The sequence below is a fragment of the Saccoglossus kowalevskii genome, chromosome 13 (assembly GCF_978046115.1).
Source record: "Saccoglossus kowalevskii chromosome 13, keSacKowa6.1, whole genome shotgun sequence".
Lineage (NCBI taxonomy): Eukaryota > Metazoa > Hemichordata > Enteropneusta > Harrimaniidae > Saccoglossus > Saccoglossus kowalevskii.
Window position 1 is genome coordinate 30,659,108 of NC_140653.1, and position 14,741 is coordinate 30,673,848.

At 37.5% G+C, this 14,741-nt stretch overlaps 1 protein-coding gene across 1 annotated transcript in view; it reads left to right on the forward strand.

The window, feature by feature from the left end:
- The window catches only part of LOC102809055 (nonsense-mediated mRNA decay factor SMG5-like), an 85,842-nt gene extending 71,101 nt beyond the window's left edge, over window positions 1-14,741 (forward strand). The window contains exons 17-19 of the mRNA XM_085507205.1: window positions 6,230-6,320; window positions 7,997-8,080; window positions 12,157-14,741. Of these exons, the coding sequence (XP_085363331.1) occupies window positions 6,230-6,320; window positions 7,997-8,080; window positions 12,157-12,373 (392 nt within the window). The 3' untranslated portion in view covers window positions 12,374-14,741. The remainder of the gene's footprint in view (window positions 1-6,229; window positions 6,321-7,996; window positions 8,081-12,156) is intronic.

Here is a 14,741-nt window from a genome sequence, read left to right on the forward strand (position 1 = left end):
ATAACTGACTGATGGGGCCTATATTGCCATATCCCCACCATATTACAGCCATAACTGACTGATGGGGCCTATATTGCCATATCCCCACCATATTACAGCCATAACTGACTGATGGGAACTATATTGTCATATCTTCACCATAGTATAGCCATAAATGACTGATGGGGCCTATATTGCCATATCCCCACCATATTACAGCCATAACTGACTGATGGGGCCTATATTGTTGTATCCCCACCATATTACAGCCATAACTGACTGATGGGGCCTATATTGCCATATCCCCACCATATTACAGCCATAACTGACTGATGGGGCCTATATTGTTGTATCCCCACCATATTACAGCCATAACTGACTGATGGCCTATATTGCCATATCCCCACCATATTACAGCCATAACTGACTGATGGGGCCTATATTGTCATATCCCCACCATATTACAGCCATAACTGACTGATGGGGCCTATATTGTTGTATCCCCACCATATTACAGCCATAACTGACTGATGGCCTATATTGCCATATCCCCACCATATTACAGCCATAACTGACTGATGGGGCCTATATTGTCATATCCCCACCATATTACAGCCATAACTGACTGATGGGGCCTATATTGTCATATCCCCACCATATTACAGCCATAACTGACTGATGGGGCCTATATTGTTGTATCCCCACCATATTACAGCCATAACTGACTGATGGCCTATATTGTCATATCCCCACCATATTACAGCCATAACTGACTGATGGCCTATATTGCCATATCCCCACCATATTACAGCCATAACTGACTGATGGCCTATATTGTCATATCCCCACCATATTACAGCCATAACTGACTGATGGGGCCTATATTGTTGTATCCCCACCATATTACAGCCATAACTGACTAATGGGGCCTATATTGTCATATCCTCATCATGGTACAGCCATAACTGACTGATGGGGCCTATATTGTCATATCCTCATCATGGTACAGCCATAACTGACTGATGGGGCCTATATTGTCATATCTTCACCATGGTACAGCCATAACTGACTGATGGGGCCTATATTGTCATATCCTCATCATGGTACAGCCATAACTGACTGATGGGGCCTATATTGTCATATCCCCACCATGGTACAGCCATAACTGACTGATGGGGCCTATATTGTCATATCCCCACCATGGTACAGTCATAACTGACTGATGGGAACTATATTGTCATATCTTCACCATAGTATAGCCATAAATGACTGATGGGGCCTATATTGTCATATCCTCACCATATTACAGCCATAACTGACTAATTGGGCTATATTGTCATATCCCCACCATGGTACAGCCATAACTGACTGATGGGAACTATATTGTCATATCTTCACCATAGTATAGCCATAAATGACTGATGGGGCCTATATTGTCATATCCTCACCATATTACAGCCATAACTGACTGATGGGGCCTATATTGTTGTATATCCACCATGGTACAGCCATAACTGACTGATGGGGCCTATATTGTCATATCCCCACCATGGTACAGTCATAACTGACTGATGGGGCTATATTGTCATATCTTCACCATATTACAGCCATAACAGACTAATTGGGCTATATTGTCATATCTTCACCATGTTAATGAATTACCTCTGTCTGTTCGTTCTAGTCCTTCAGTAGACATTTTTAAACCGGTGTTCCACAGGGCTCCGTCTTAGGGCCATTATTGTTCTCAATGTACATGCGTCCATTGGGCGAGTTATTGCGATGTCACGGCGTAAAATATAATTTTTACGCCGATGACACACAGATTTATTTATCGGTTTCTGAAGATGATCAAATTCGCGCCCGGGTGATACTTCAGACATGTATTCAAGATGTTAGCGATTGGATGTCTTGTAATTTCCTACCTTTGAATGTGTCGAAAACTGAATTTGTGTGCATGTCGTCTTGGAGATTCTCACAAGACTCGTGTCCTTTGTCTAGTATCGCAATTGGTGAAGAATTGGTTAGTGCTTCGTCAAGTGCTAGAAACTTAGGTGTCTTGTTTGATTCGCAGCTATCTATGGAAACACACATTTCTACTATTTGTAGATCTGGATATTCCCATCTAAGAAATATTAATCGTATTCGTAAATCATTATCCCAATCTGATACTGAAAAGTTGGTACATGCATTCATATCTTCTCGCTTAGACAGCTGTAATTCATTATTGTCTGGTCTCCCTGTAACTAAGATAAAACCCCTTATTCGTGTACAAAATGCAGCAGCCCGCCTTGTCACTCGTGCTCGAAAATATGACCACATTACAGACATTTTTATTAAACTTCATTGGTTACCAGTTGTACAAAGAATCAATTTCAAATTACTTTTACTAGTGTATAAATCTTTGTATGGTTTTGCCCCAAATTATCTATGTGAATTAATCAAATTTTATGTACCTAGTCGTAGTTTAAGATCTGAATCGAAGTTTCTTATTAAAACTCGTCAGGTGTGTAGTAAAAAGTCCAAGGTGTTATACAAAGACCGTGCTTTTGAAAATTTAGAACCTAAACTTTTTAATGAATTACCTCTGTCTGTTCGTTCTAGTCCTTCAGTAGACATTTTTAAATCCAGACTGAAAACGCACTTATTTAAATGTGCTTTTAATATTTGACTGATTGTTTATTGTATCAGCGCCTTTGATCTTCATATGTTGGAATTATTGCGCTTAATTAAATAAAGTTATTATTATTATTATTATTACAGCCATAACTGACTAATTGGGCTATATTGTCATATCCTCGCCATGGTACAGCCATAACTGACTGATGGGAACTATATTGTCATATCCTCACCATGGTACAGCCATAACTGACTAATTGGGCCTATATTGTCATATCTTCACCATATTACAGTCATAACTGACTGATGGGGCCTATATTGTCATATCCTCGCCATGGTACAGCCATAACTGACTGATGGGAACTATATTGTCATATCTTCACCATGGTACAGCCATAACTGACTGATAGGCCTATATTGTCATATCCTCACCATATTACAGTCATAACTGACTGTTGGGGCCTATATTGTCATATCCCCACCATGGTACAGTCATAACTGACTGATGGGGCCTATATTGTCATATCCTCGCCATGGTACAGCCATAACTGACTGATGGGAACTATATTGTCATATCCTCACCATATTACAGCCATAACTGACTAATTGGGCTATATTGTCATATCCCCACCATGGTACAGCCATAACTGACTGATGGGGCCTATATTGTCATATCCTCACCATATTACAGCCATAACTGACTAATTGGGCTATATTGTCATATCTTCACCATGGTACAGCCATAACTGGCTGATGGGAACTATATTGTCATATCTTCACCATGGTACAGCCATAACTGACTGATGGGGCCTATATTGTCATATCCTCACCATATTACAGCCATAACTGACTAATTGGGCTATATTGTCATATCCTCACCATAGTATAGCCATAACAGACTGATGATGCCTGTATTGTTAAATCCTCATCATAGTACACCCAATTGGTTGATGGGGGCTGTGTCATATTGTCCTTACCATGGTACACCCAACTGGTTGATGGGGGCTATGTCATCTTGTCCTCACCATGCTACACCCAATGGGTTTATGGGGGCTGTGTCATATTGTCCTCACCATGGTACACCCAACTGGTTGATGGGGGCTATGTCATCTTGTCCTCATAATGGCACACCCAACTGGTTGATGGGGGGTATGTCATCTTGTCCTCACCATGCTACACCCAACGGGTTTATGGGGGCTGTGTCATATTGTCCTCACCATGGTACACCCAACTGGTTGATGGGGGTATGTCATCTTGTCCTCACCATGGTACACCTAATTGGTTGATGGGGGCTATGTCATCCTGTCCTCACCATGCTACACCCAACGGGTTTATGGGGGCTGTGTCATATTGTCCTCACCATGGTACACCCAACAGGTTTATGGGGGCTGTGTCATATTGTCCTTACCATGGTACACCCAACGGATTTATGGGGGCTGTGTCATCTTGTCCTCACCATGGTACACCTAATTGGTTGATGGGGGCTATGTCATCCTGTCCTCACCATGCTACACCCAACGGGTTTATGGGGGCTGTGTCATATTGTCCTCACCATGGTACACCCAACGGGTTTATGGGGCTGTGTCATATTGTCCTTACCATGGTACACCCAATGGATTTATGGGGGCTGTGTCATATTGTCCTCACCATGGTACACCCAACTGGTTGATGGGGGCTATGTCATCTTGTCCTCACCATGGTACACCCAACTGGTTGATGGGGGCTATGTCATATTGTCCTCATAATGGCACACCCAACTGGTTGATGGGGGGTATGTCATCTTGTCCTCACCATGCTACACCCAACAGGTTTATGGGGGCTGTGTCATATTGTCCTCACCAAGGTACACCCAACTGGTTGATGGGGTATGTCATCTTGTCCTCACCATGGTACACCCAATTGGTTGTTGGGGCTGTGTCATATTGTCCTTACCATGGTACACCCAACTGGTTGATGAGGGCTATGTCATCTTGTCTTCACCATGGTACACCCAATTGGTTGATGGGGGCTGTGTCATATTGTCCTTACCATGGTACACCCAACTGGTTGATGGGGGCTATGTCATCTTGTCCTCACCATGCTACACCCAATGGGTTCATGGGGGCTGTGTCATATTGTCCTCACCATGGTACACCCAACTGGTTGATGGGGGCTATGTCATATTGTCCTCATAATGGCACACCCAACTGGTTGATGGGGGGTATGTCATCTTGTCCTCACCATGGTACACCCAATTGGTTGATGGGGGCTGTGTCATATTGTCCTTACCATGGTACACCCAACTGGTTGATGAGGGCTATGTCATCTTGTCTTCACCATGGTACACCCAATTGGTTGATGGGGGCTGTGTCATATTGTCCTTACCATGGTACACCCAACTGGTTGATGGGGGCTATGTCATCTTGTCCTCACCATGCTACACCCAATGGGTTCATGGGGGCTGTGTCATATTGTCCTCACCATGGTACACCCAACTGGTTGATGGGGGCTATGTCATATTGTCCTCATAATGGCACACCCAACTGGTTGATGGGGGGTATGTCATCTTGTCCTCACCATGGTACACCCAATTGGTTGATGGGGGCTGTGTCATATTGTCCTTACCATGGTACACCCAACTGGTTGATGGGGGCTATGTCATCTTGTCCTCGCCATGATACACCCAACTGGTTGATGGAGGCTATTCCATCTTGTCCTCACCATGATACACCCAACTGGTTGATGGAGGCTATTCCATCTTGTCCTCACCATGCTACACCCAATGGGTTTATGGGGGCTGTGTCACATTGTCCTCACCATGCTACACCCAACTGGTTGATGGAGGCTATGTCATCTTGTCGTCACCATGGTACACCCAATTGGTTGATGGGGGCTATTCCATCTTGTCCTCACCATGATACACCCAACTGGTTGATGGAGGCTATTCCATCTTGTCCTCACCATGGTACACCCAACTGGTTGATGGGGGCTATGTCGTCTTGTCCTCTCCATGGTACACCCAACTGGTTGATGGGGGTTATGTCATATTGTCCTCATCATGGTACACCCAACTAGTTGATGGGGGTTATGTCATATTGTCCTCATCATGGTACACCCAACTGGATGATGGGGGCTTTGTCATCTTGTCCTCTCCATGGTACACCCAACTGGTTGATGGGGGCTATGTCATCCTCACCATGCTACACCCAACTGGATGATGGAGGCTATTCCATCTTGTCCTTACCATGGTACACCCAACTGGATGTTGGGGTCTATGTCGTCTTGTCCTCACCATGGTACACACTACTGGTTGATGGGGGCTATTCCATCTTGTCCTCTCCATGGTATACCCAACAGGTTGATGGGGGCTATGTCATCCTGTCCTCACCATGGTACACACAACTGGTTGATGGGGGCTATGTCATCTTGTCCTCACCATGGTATACCCAACTGGTTGATGGGGGCTATGTCATCCTGTTCTCACCATGGTACACCCAACTGGTTGATGGGGGCTATGTCATCCTGTCCTCACCATGGTATACCTAACTGGTTGATGGGGGTTATGTCATCTTAATCTCACCATGGTACACAACGATGTTCTGTTCATTCTTTCTACAAATGTCTTTCATTTATTTCCCATTACTTTTGTTTACAGCCATTGATATGTTAGACTACATCAAGAAGTCAACACAAGGGGCCCGGGATGCTATTAAATTCCTTGAACGAGAATTTCACAAGGGAAACAGGTAATGGTTGCAGCATGTTTAATACTATCTGTGTTAATATGCATGAGCTGATTTGTAATCAACATGCAAGACTCTAGGCAATTGCCAAATAGGATAGCATAATTGTTCTTAGTTCCTGGAAAAAATGTCAAATTTATCCGTAAATGACGACTGACTGATATGGAGTTGTTATTAATTATACTGTCTCCTCGTCTATTTATTATCGATGCATGCATATCTTTGACATTATTATCTTCTCTGGGGACTGATTTTACTCCCTCAAAGGGATGTATTACTTCGTTATATGCCAGTCACAGGATTCCACTGCTTGAAATTAAAAATAATGAAGTTGTCAATACCAGAGGGGACTGATATTTGCATGGAGTCCCACCTGGAGCTACTGAGTGATATTGTAATAATGACATCAATGAATTGTGATGTCTGTGCTCCCTCAAGTCATCAGTTTGCAACATTTAAGGGATTGCTTTCATTATCGTTAATGAACAGATTATGAATTCATGCTTGGAAACAAAGATCATTTTCCTGTGCATATTACGAAGTACTTGTTATTAGATGATACAAAATTGGTTCATTTCCTATGGCGCTCCACATGGACTGTACATGTCATTGCGCTGTCTAGTTTATGATGCCTTCGTGATAACTAATTCTCTGCAGCTTTCAAATCCAGGTTACAGTCTTTTTAAAACATATCTCAACCTTTATAGTTGCCAAAGATGGCTGTCCAGGTGTCTGTCCATGTAGGTCTGTGTCTTGACATGTTTTAATATTGTTTATTCTAATCTGTTACATAAATAAGACATAATACTAATATTGGAATTTGACCAACTGGCTGCTATTTTACCCAGCATTCCAGCAATTAATTTCATTTACCCTTGGTATGATCATCACAAATGATGGGTATACTAATGCATATTATTTGCATTTTTTTTTTCATTATTGATTCAGCATTAAGATTTGTTGGGTCAATCCAGTTTTGGTCCTAAAAATCTGATATTCTGAATTTGTCATTAACTATTTTGTGGCAGCTTTCAGTTAAACTTGCCATAAATATAATTCATGGTGAAACTACTGATACATATCATTTTATGTCATGATTTGATTAAAAAATTGCCATTTTGTTTTATTTTGTGCATGTTTTTGTCAAAAATGTTCTATCTAACAGATCAGTTTTGTTTGAAGTTAATAAATAGACAATACATAATGATATGAACTATTATTGTGTGTTCTTGTAACACCATTGCCAGTTTTTCCCTTGTATAACTATGAAACACAATTGTCAATTTTTGATAACTATTCAACACAATGCCCAGTTTTGATACCGTAATTATTTATGCAATGCAATTGCCCATATATGGTGACTATATAACACAGTTGACCATTTTGGGTAATTATGCGATGCATTATAGTTCATATATCTTGATGCAAAACAATTTATATGACATATATACACACTAGCCGTCTCTTGGATGGGCATTGACAGATTTAAACTTGGTACAAAGTCACTGCATAATAGAGTGCAATACATTTCAGTTTTCCTTATGAATGGATCGAATATATTTAGATTGAGACCATACACCTTCAGTTACTAATGTACTTCATCTAAAACCTTAACTCTATATCATATTGTATCATTTTGTGCAGTGAAAACTAAATATTGCGTTTTTATATTTTTGTAGATATCTCCGAGCACAAAAAGAAAATGAGACTGTGAAGATTCACCATGACAGAAAGAAGATAAAAGGAGAGGAGAGAGAAGTGTGGTAAGTGCTTCTAGTACATCAATGAGTTGTGCCTACATATGCTAGTCTTTTTTGGTGCATAAAATATATACTATATAAAAATGTGACGTCATTAATATGCGTAAATGTAATTCTATGCAAGCTATCATAGATACAGTTATACTACCGAATGGGTATTGACAACACTGAGGTGTTATGAGGGCATGTCCCTGGCAACCATGACCACACCCATAGCAACAAGTTCAAACCTTGTTTTTTTTAAATTATTGTCATTGAAGATTGATTGCTTTTCCTTCACTGTTTGATCCGCAAACAATTTGATTTTTGACTTCTTCAAAATTGTTAGATTGATTGCTTTGATAAAAAATATTTGACCTCCATCAGATTTTGTGACAATATCTTCAATATCTGTTTTTAGCTCCGCTGTCGACTTTGTCGAGCGGAGCTTATCATATGAGTGATTGTCCGTCGTCGTCGTCGTCCGTCGTCCGTGTCAATGTTTTACTTTTTCGACTTCTTCTTGAAAACTACAAGCCTGAATGCTTTGATACTTGGTGTATATGTACCTTGGGTAGACCTCTCTCAGATTTGTTCATTTCATGATGATATCTTCAATTCTCTAATTTTGGTGAATATTTTTGTCATTTTTAGTAAAAAGTGATATTTTCGACTTCTTGTTGAAAACCGCAAGTGCAATTGCTTTGATATTACATATATAGGTACTACATGTGGACCTCTCTCAGATTTGTTCACTTTGTAATGATATCTTTAATTCTCTAATTTTGGTGAATATTTTTGTCATTTTTGGTAAAAAGTGATATTTTCGACTTCTTGTTGAAAACCACAAGTCCAATTGCTTTGATATTACATATATAGGTACTACATGTCGACCTCTCTCAGATTTGTTCATTTTGTAATGATATCTTCAATTCTCTAATTTTGGTGAATATTTTTGTAATTTTTGGTAAAAAGTGATATTTTCGACTTCTTGTTGAAAACCGCAAGTCCAATTGCTTTGATATTACATATATAGGTACTACATGTGGACCTCTCTCAGATTTGTTCATTTTGTAATGATATCTTTAATTCTCTAATTTTGGTGAATATTTTTGTAATTTTTGGTAAAAAGTGATATTTTCGACTTCTTGTTGAAAACCGCAAGTCCAATTGCTTTGATATTATATATATAGGTACTACATGTGGACCTCTCTCAGATTTGTTCATTTTGTAATGATATCTTTAATTCTCTAATTTTGGTGAATATTTTTGTCATTTTTGGTAAAAAGTGATATTTTCGACTTCTTGTTGAAAACCGCAAGTCCAATTGCTTTGATATTACATATATAGGTACTACATGTCGACCTCTCTCACATTTGTTCATTTTGTAATGATATCTTCAATTCTCTAATTTTGGTGAATATTTTTGTAATTTTTGGTAAAAAGTGATATTTTCGACTTCTTGTTAAAAACCGCAAGTCCAATTGCTTTGATATTACATATATAGGTACTACATGTCGACCTCTCTCAGATTTGTTCATTTTGTAATGATATCTTTAATTCTCTAATTTCGGTGAATATTTTTGTAATTTTTGGTAAAAAGTGATATTTTCGACTTCTTGTTGAAAACCGCAAGTCCAATTGCTTTGATATTACATATATAGGTACTACATGTGGACCTCTCTCAGATTTGTTCATTTCATAATGATATCTTTTATTCTCTAATTTTGATGAATATTTTTGTAATTTTTGGTAAAAAAGTGATACTTTCGACTTCTTGTTGAAAACCGCAAGTCCAATTGCTTTGATATATTATACATATAGGTACTACATGTGGACCTCTCTCAGATTTGTTCATTTTGTAATGATATCTTCTGTTCTTTAATTGCCATGTGCATTGCTAACAGCGGAGCTATCTCAGCCGACAGGCTGCTTGTTTAGTTCCGCTGTCGACTTTGTCGAGCGGAGCTTATCATATGAGTGATTGTCCGTCGTCCGTGTCAATGTTTTACTTTTTCGACTTCTTCTTGAAAACTACGAGCCTGAATGCTTTGATACTTGGTGTATATGTACCTTGGGTAGACCTCTCTCAGATTTGTTCATTTCATGATCATATCTTCAATTCTCTAATTTTGGTGAATATTTTTGTCATTTTTGGTAAAAAGTGATATTTTCAACTTCTTGTTAAAAACCGCAAGTCCAATTTCTTTGATATTACATATATAGGTACTACATGTGAACCTCTCTCAGATTTCTTCATTTTGTAATGATATCTTCAATTCTCTAATTTTGGTGAATATTTTTGTCATTTTTGGTAAAAAGTGATATTTTAAACTTCTTGTTAAAAACCGAAAGTCCAATTGCTTTGATATTACATATATAGGTACTACATGTGGACTTCTCTCAAATTTGTTCATTTCATGATGATATCTTCAATTCTCTAATTTTGATGAATATTTTTGTCATTTTTGGTAAAAAGTGATATTTTCGACTTCTTGTTAAAAACCACAATCATTTATGGTGAAAAATGATATTTTTGAATTCTTGTTGAAAACAGCAAGTCTCATAAGCATTGATACTATGCATATTGTTCATTTTCTAATGATATCTTCTGTTCTTTAATTGAAATGTGCATTACTAACAGCGGAGCTATCTCAGCCGAGAGGCTGCTTGTAGTGAATATTTCATCTCAATATGATGTTAAAACATCGCCAGCTGAAAGCAACTGCAAACTTACCAAATTAAATGGGGAAAAATAGGTGTTATAAGGCAATGTGGTGAAGAGACATTTTTGCATCCTTGTACATGTGAAATTGAGTCACAAAATGCACTATTGCTTCTATTTTCATGACTACTGGGATGAATTTGTTAAGCCACATAATATAGTTAGTAAAGAAAATATTTGTAATGCCAATTGTGATTTCTATCATGGAGTGATAAATTAAAACATGAGTAAAATTTGGATAATAATCAACTATTGAAGACAGACAAATCAAACACTTTAACAAACTTGTAACTAATGCAAGCAATACTTAGTCCTATCGTATCTGTACTTTAAATGAATACACATTACAGTTGTTATTCTAATAGTGTTCTACAAATACTGCATATCTTTACCTGTCCATAAATGCCTGTTTATTGCTTTAGGCATTAGACTGTATTTATTACAATGTATTTGCTGTTCTCACGATATCTTGTCACGTCACTACTAAGTTGCATGTTGATGTCTTTAATTATAGTCACCATCTTGCTTGGATTGATTTTCTATTGTTTTAGACAATTGTTTTGTAAGATTATTGACAAAATTTGCCTAGTTGGATATAGGCATATTTTCCTTCTAAGATAACATGTGTTTTGAGTTTGTTCTTTAATTCATTTTTTATTTATCTTTTTCTTTCCAAAATTTTTTTTTTCATTTACCATTGTAGTGCTCACCATTTCTACCAGCATACGTTATCACTGTAATTATGTAATATGACATCCCTGCTCTCATTATTAACAACCCTTCATTATGCACATATTGTGTTTCACAATATCTGTTTTGTGATTTTCACAATTATGATGTGTTGGTGGGGGTGTGGAGGTGTCTGTGATTCTCCTTTGGCTTACTGTTTCCTTGGGAGCAGCTAGGTGGGTCCATGTATGTTTTGATTTCTCTGTTACCGGTAGTTACAGTTGCCTTATGTGCTTAGGTAGAACATGGTGAGCACCCCCCCCCCCTACTGCTAATACACTGTAGATATGTTTCTCGCAGCTCAAATTTTCCCTATGTATAAACCTCCCCAAAGTGACAAGCCCCCTGGGTCTGTGTGAACACTGCAGCATAATACTTCTACACTCTATACTATGGTAGAGGGCACTGTTTTACATGCGGTAGAAATTATGATAAAGTATTGAAATCCTGATGGTCTAGCAATTCTTTTAAATGATCTACAGCTTCTACTTTAACCCAACCCTGCTTTGAAGCTGTCCAATTTAAGTTATTACACCAGTAAAGGTGTATATCTGAGAAATTTATTGTGCAATATGACTTCTTGAACTTGATAAGTTTGTATGTTCCTCCTGCAGTCCATTTTCATTTGTTTCTATTTGTTATGTAGGTGCTTCTATCACACACTGGATTGCTGCAGATATTTTGCCAACCAAAGTTCTGATTATGACCCGAAAGGTATGGTGACCATTCTAACTAATCATAAATCTGAAGACACTGCTACACTATCAGTTCGTATGAGGGCTGCCATCAATGCTGCCAATGCTGACGGAATCAATGTTATGTATGCCCCAGACTTCTATAACAAATGGAAATGCCAAGGATAAGGTAGTATTTGAATTTTTTCTTCTGTTTGTGTTGGTCTGGAGACAACTCGGATAAACTGGACATAGTAAATGTGTAGAAGATTGCTGTGTGCAGTTGTCTTATTTGATGGCTGGCTTCTGTAACAGAAAAGTTGTGAAGGAAAAGGTGGCGATGCCGTAATGCTTCTATAAGTGAAACAAAAAGAAAGACTGTTAAATGTACCATGAGCCATCTACAATATTCACTGGATAAAGAGGTCACCACTGAGATGATTTCCCAGCTTGAGAAAAAAACAAACACACTACTATCTTTTATATGCCTAAGGAACTAATTTTAAGTAGTATTACATCAATCATTCGCTTGGACTTTTGCTGACAAGAATTTCTCTTATTTCAACATTTCAAAAAATTATTGTTGAGTTTGTAGGATAATCGCCTCTTTATTTCACTTTATCTAATTATATCTGATTGACTTTAATGATGGGTCATTTCCAAGACCTGGATGTCCAGGAACAACAACCAAGTTTTTCCACAACAGTAAACATTATTTTTTTTTTTATTTTCTTGCCCACTTTAATTTTATTAGTTTAATATGTTTTTTTAATTATAATATTATTTTTTTAATGTTTTTTATTTGACATTGATGTGCTAGAAACTGTAAGTCTGTCTGAGATAGTTAGCGAGATACATTGCCAAACTTTTGTGACTTGCTGTGTGAGAGATGATCAAAGTTATGGTGTACCTCATAACAGGTGTTTCTTCAAATCATAAGCAGATTGATATTCAACATAATCTTGATTTCATTTATTAAATTTTCTTAATTTTGTTGATATTTTAATATTAATTTTATGACAATTGACAGATTTGTTCTTGCCGTCAAATTACTACGTACTTAACAATAATACTAATATGTAAGCTTATTTTTCACAACATCGTCTAAGATCTATTGTATTCATTTGATACTATTATCTAACATGTGTGTATACCCTATATGGACAATTGTTTTGCATAGTGTTACCTTATATAAACAATCGTTTTGCATAGTGTTACCATATATGGACAATTGTTTTGCATAGTGTTGTCTCATATGGACAATTGTTTTGCATAGCAGTACCATCTATGGACAATCGGTTTGCATAGTGTTACCATCTATGGACAATTGTTTTGCATAGTGCTACCATCTATGGACAATTGTTTTGCATAGTGTTATCATATATGGACAATTGTTTTGCATAGTGTTACCTTATATAAACAATCGTTTTGCATAGTGTTATCATATATGGACAATTGTTTTGCATAGTGTTATCTCATATGGACAATTGTTTTGCATAGCGGTACCATCTATGGACAATCGTTTTGCATAGTGTTACCATCTATGGACAATTATTTGGCATAGTGTTACCATATATGGACAATTGTTTTGCATAGTGCTACCATCTATGGACAATTGTTTTGCATAGTGTTACCTTGTATGAACAATTGTTTTGCATAGTGTTACCATATATGGACAATTGTTTTGCATAGTGCTACCATCTATGGACAATTGTTTTGCATAGCGGTACCATCTATGGACAATTGTTTTGCATAGTGTTACCTTGTATGGACAATTGTTTTGCATAGTGTTACCATCTATGGACAATTGTTTTGCATAGTGCTACCATCTATGGACAATTGTTTTGCATAGTGTTACCATCTATGGACAATTGTTTTGCATAGTGTTACCATCTATGGACAATTGTTTTGCATAGTGTTACCATATATGGGCAATTGTTTTGCATAGTGTTACCATCTATGGACAATTGTTTTGCATAGTGTTATCTTATATGGACAATTGTTTTGCATAGTGCTACCATCTATGGACAATTGTTTTGCATAGTGTTACCATCTATGGACAATTGTTTTGCATAGTGTTATCATATATGGTCAATTGTTTTGCATAGTGCTACCATCTATGGTCAATTGTTTTGCATAGTGTTACCATATATGGACAATCGTTTTGCATAGTGTTACCATCTGTGGACAATTGTTTTGCCTTTACCATGTAAGGACAATTGTTTTGCTTTTGCCATGTAGGGACTATTGTTTTGCTTTTGCCATATATGGACAATTGTTTTGCTTATATTATGCATGAGCAATTGTTTTGCATCATGTGCATATTAAACAATTTTGCCTCTGAGAATATCAGTTTATGGGATGCCATTAATAAAAACAAAACTGTTTAATAATTTCATCCCTAATACAGTAGTATGAAATAACTAAAATTATAACTGTTTTTTTTAAAGCTTATATCATTGTAGTTGAATTTCAAAACATGCTTTCTTTTATTTCCTACTCTGCTTGTATTTTTCTTGTCATTTAATTTGCAATAAAAAAATCTATTTTGAAATAA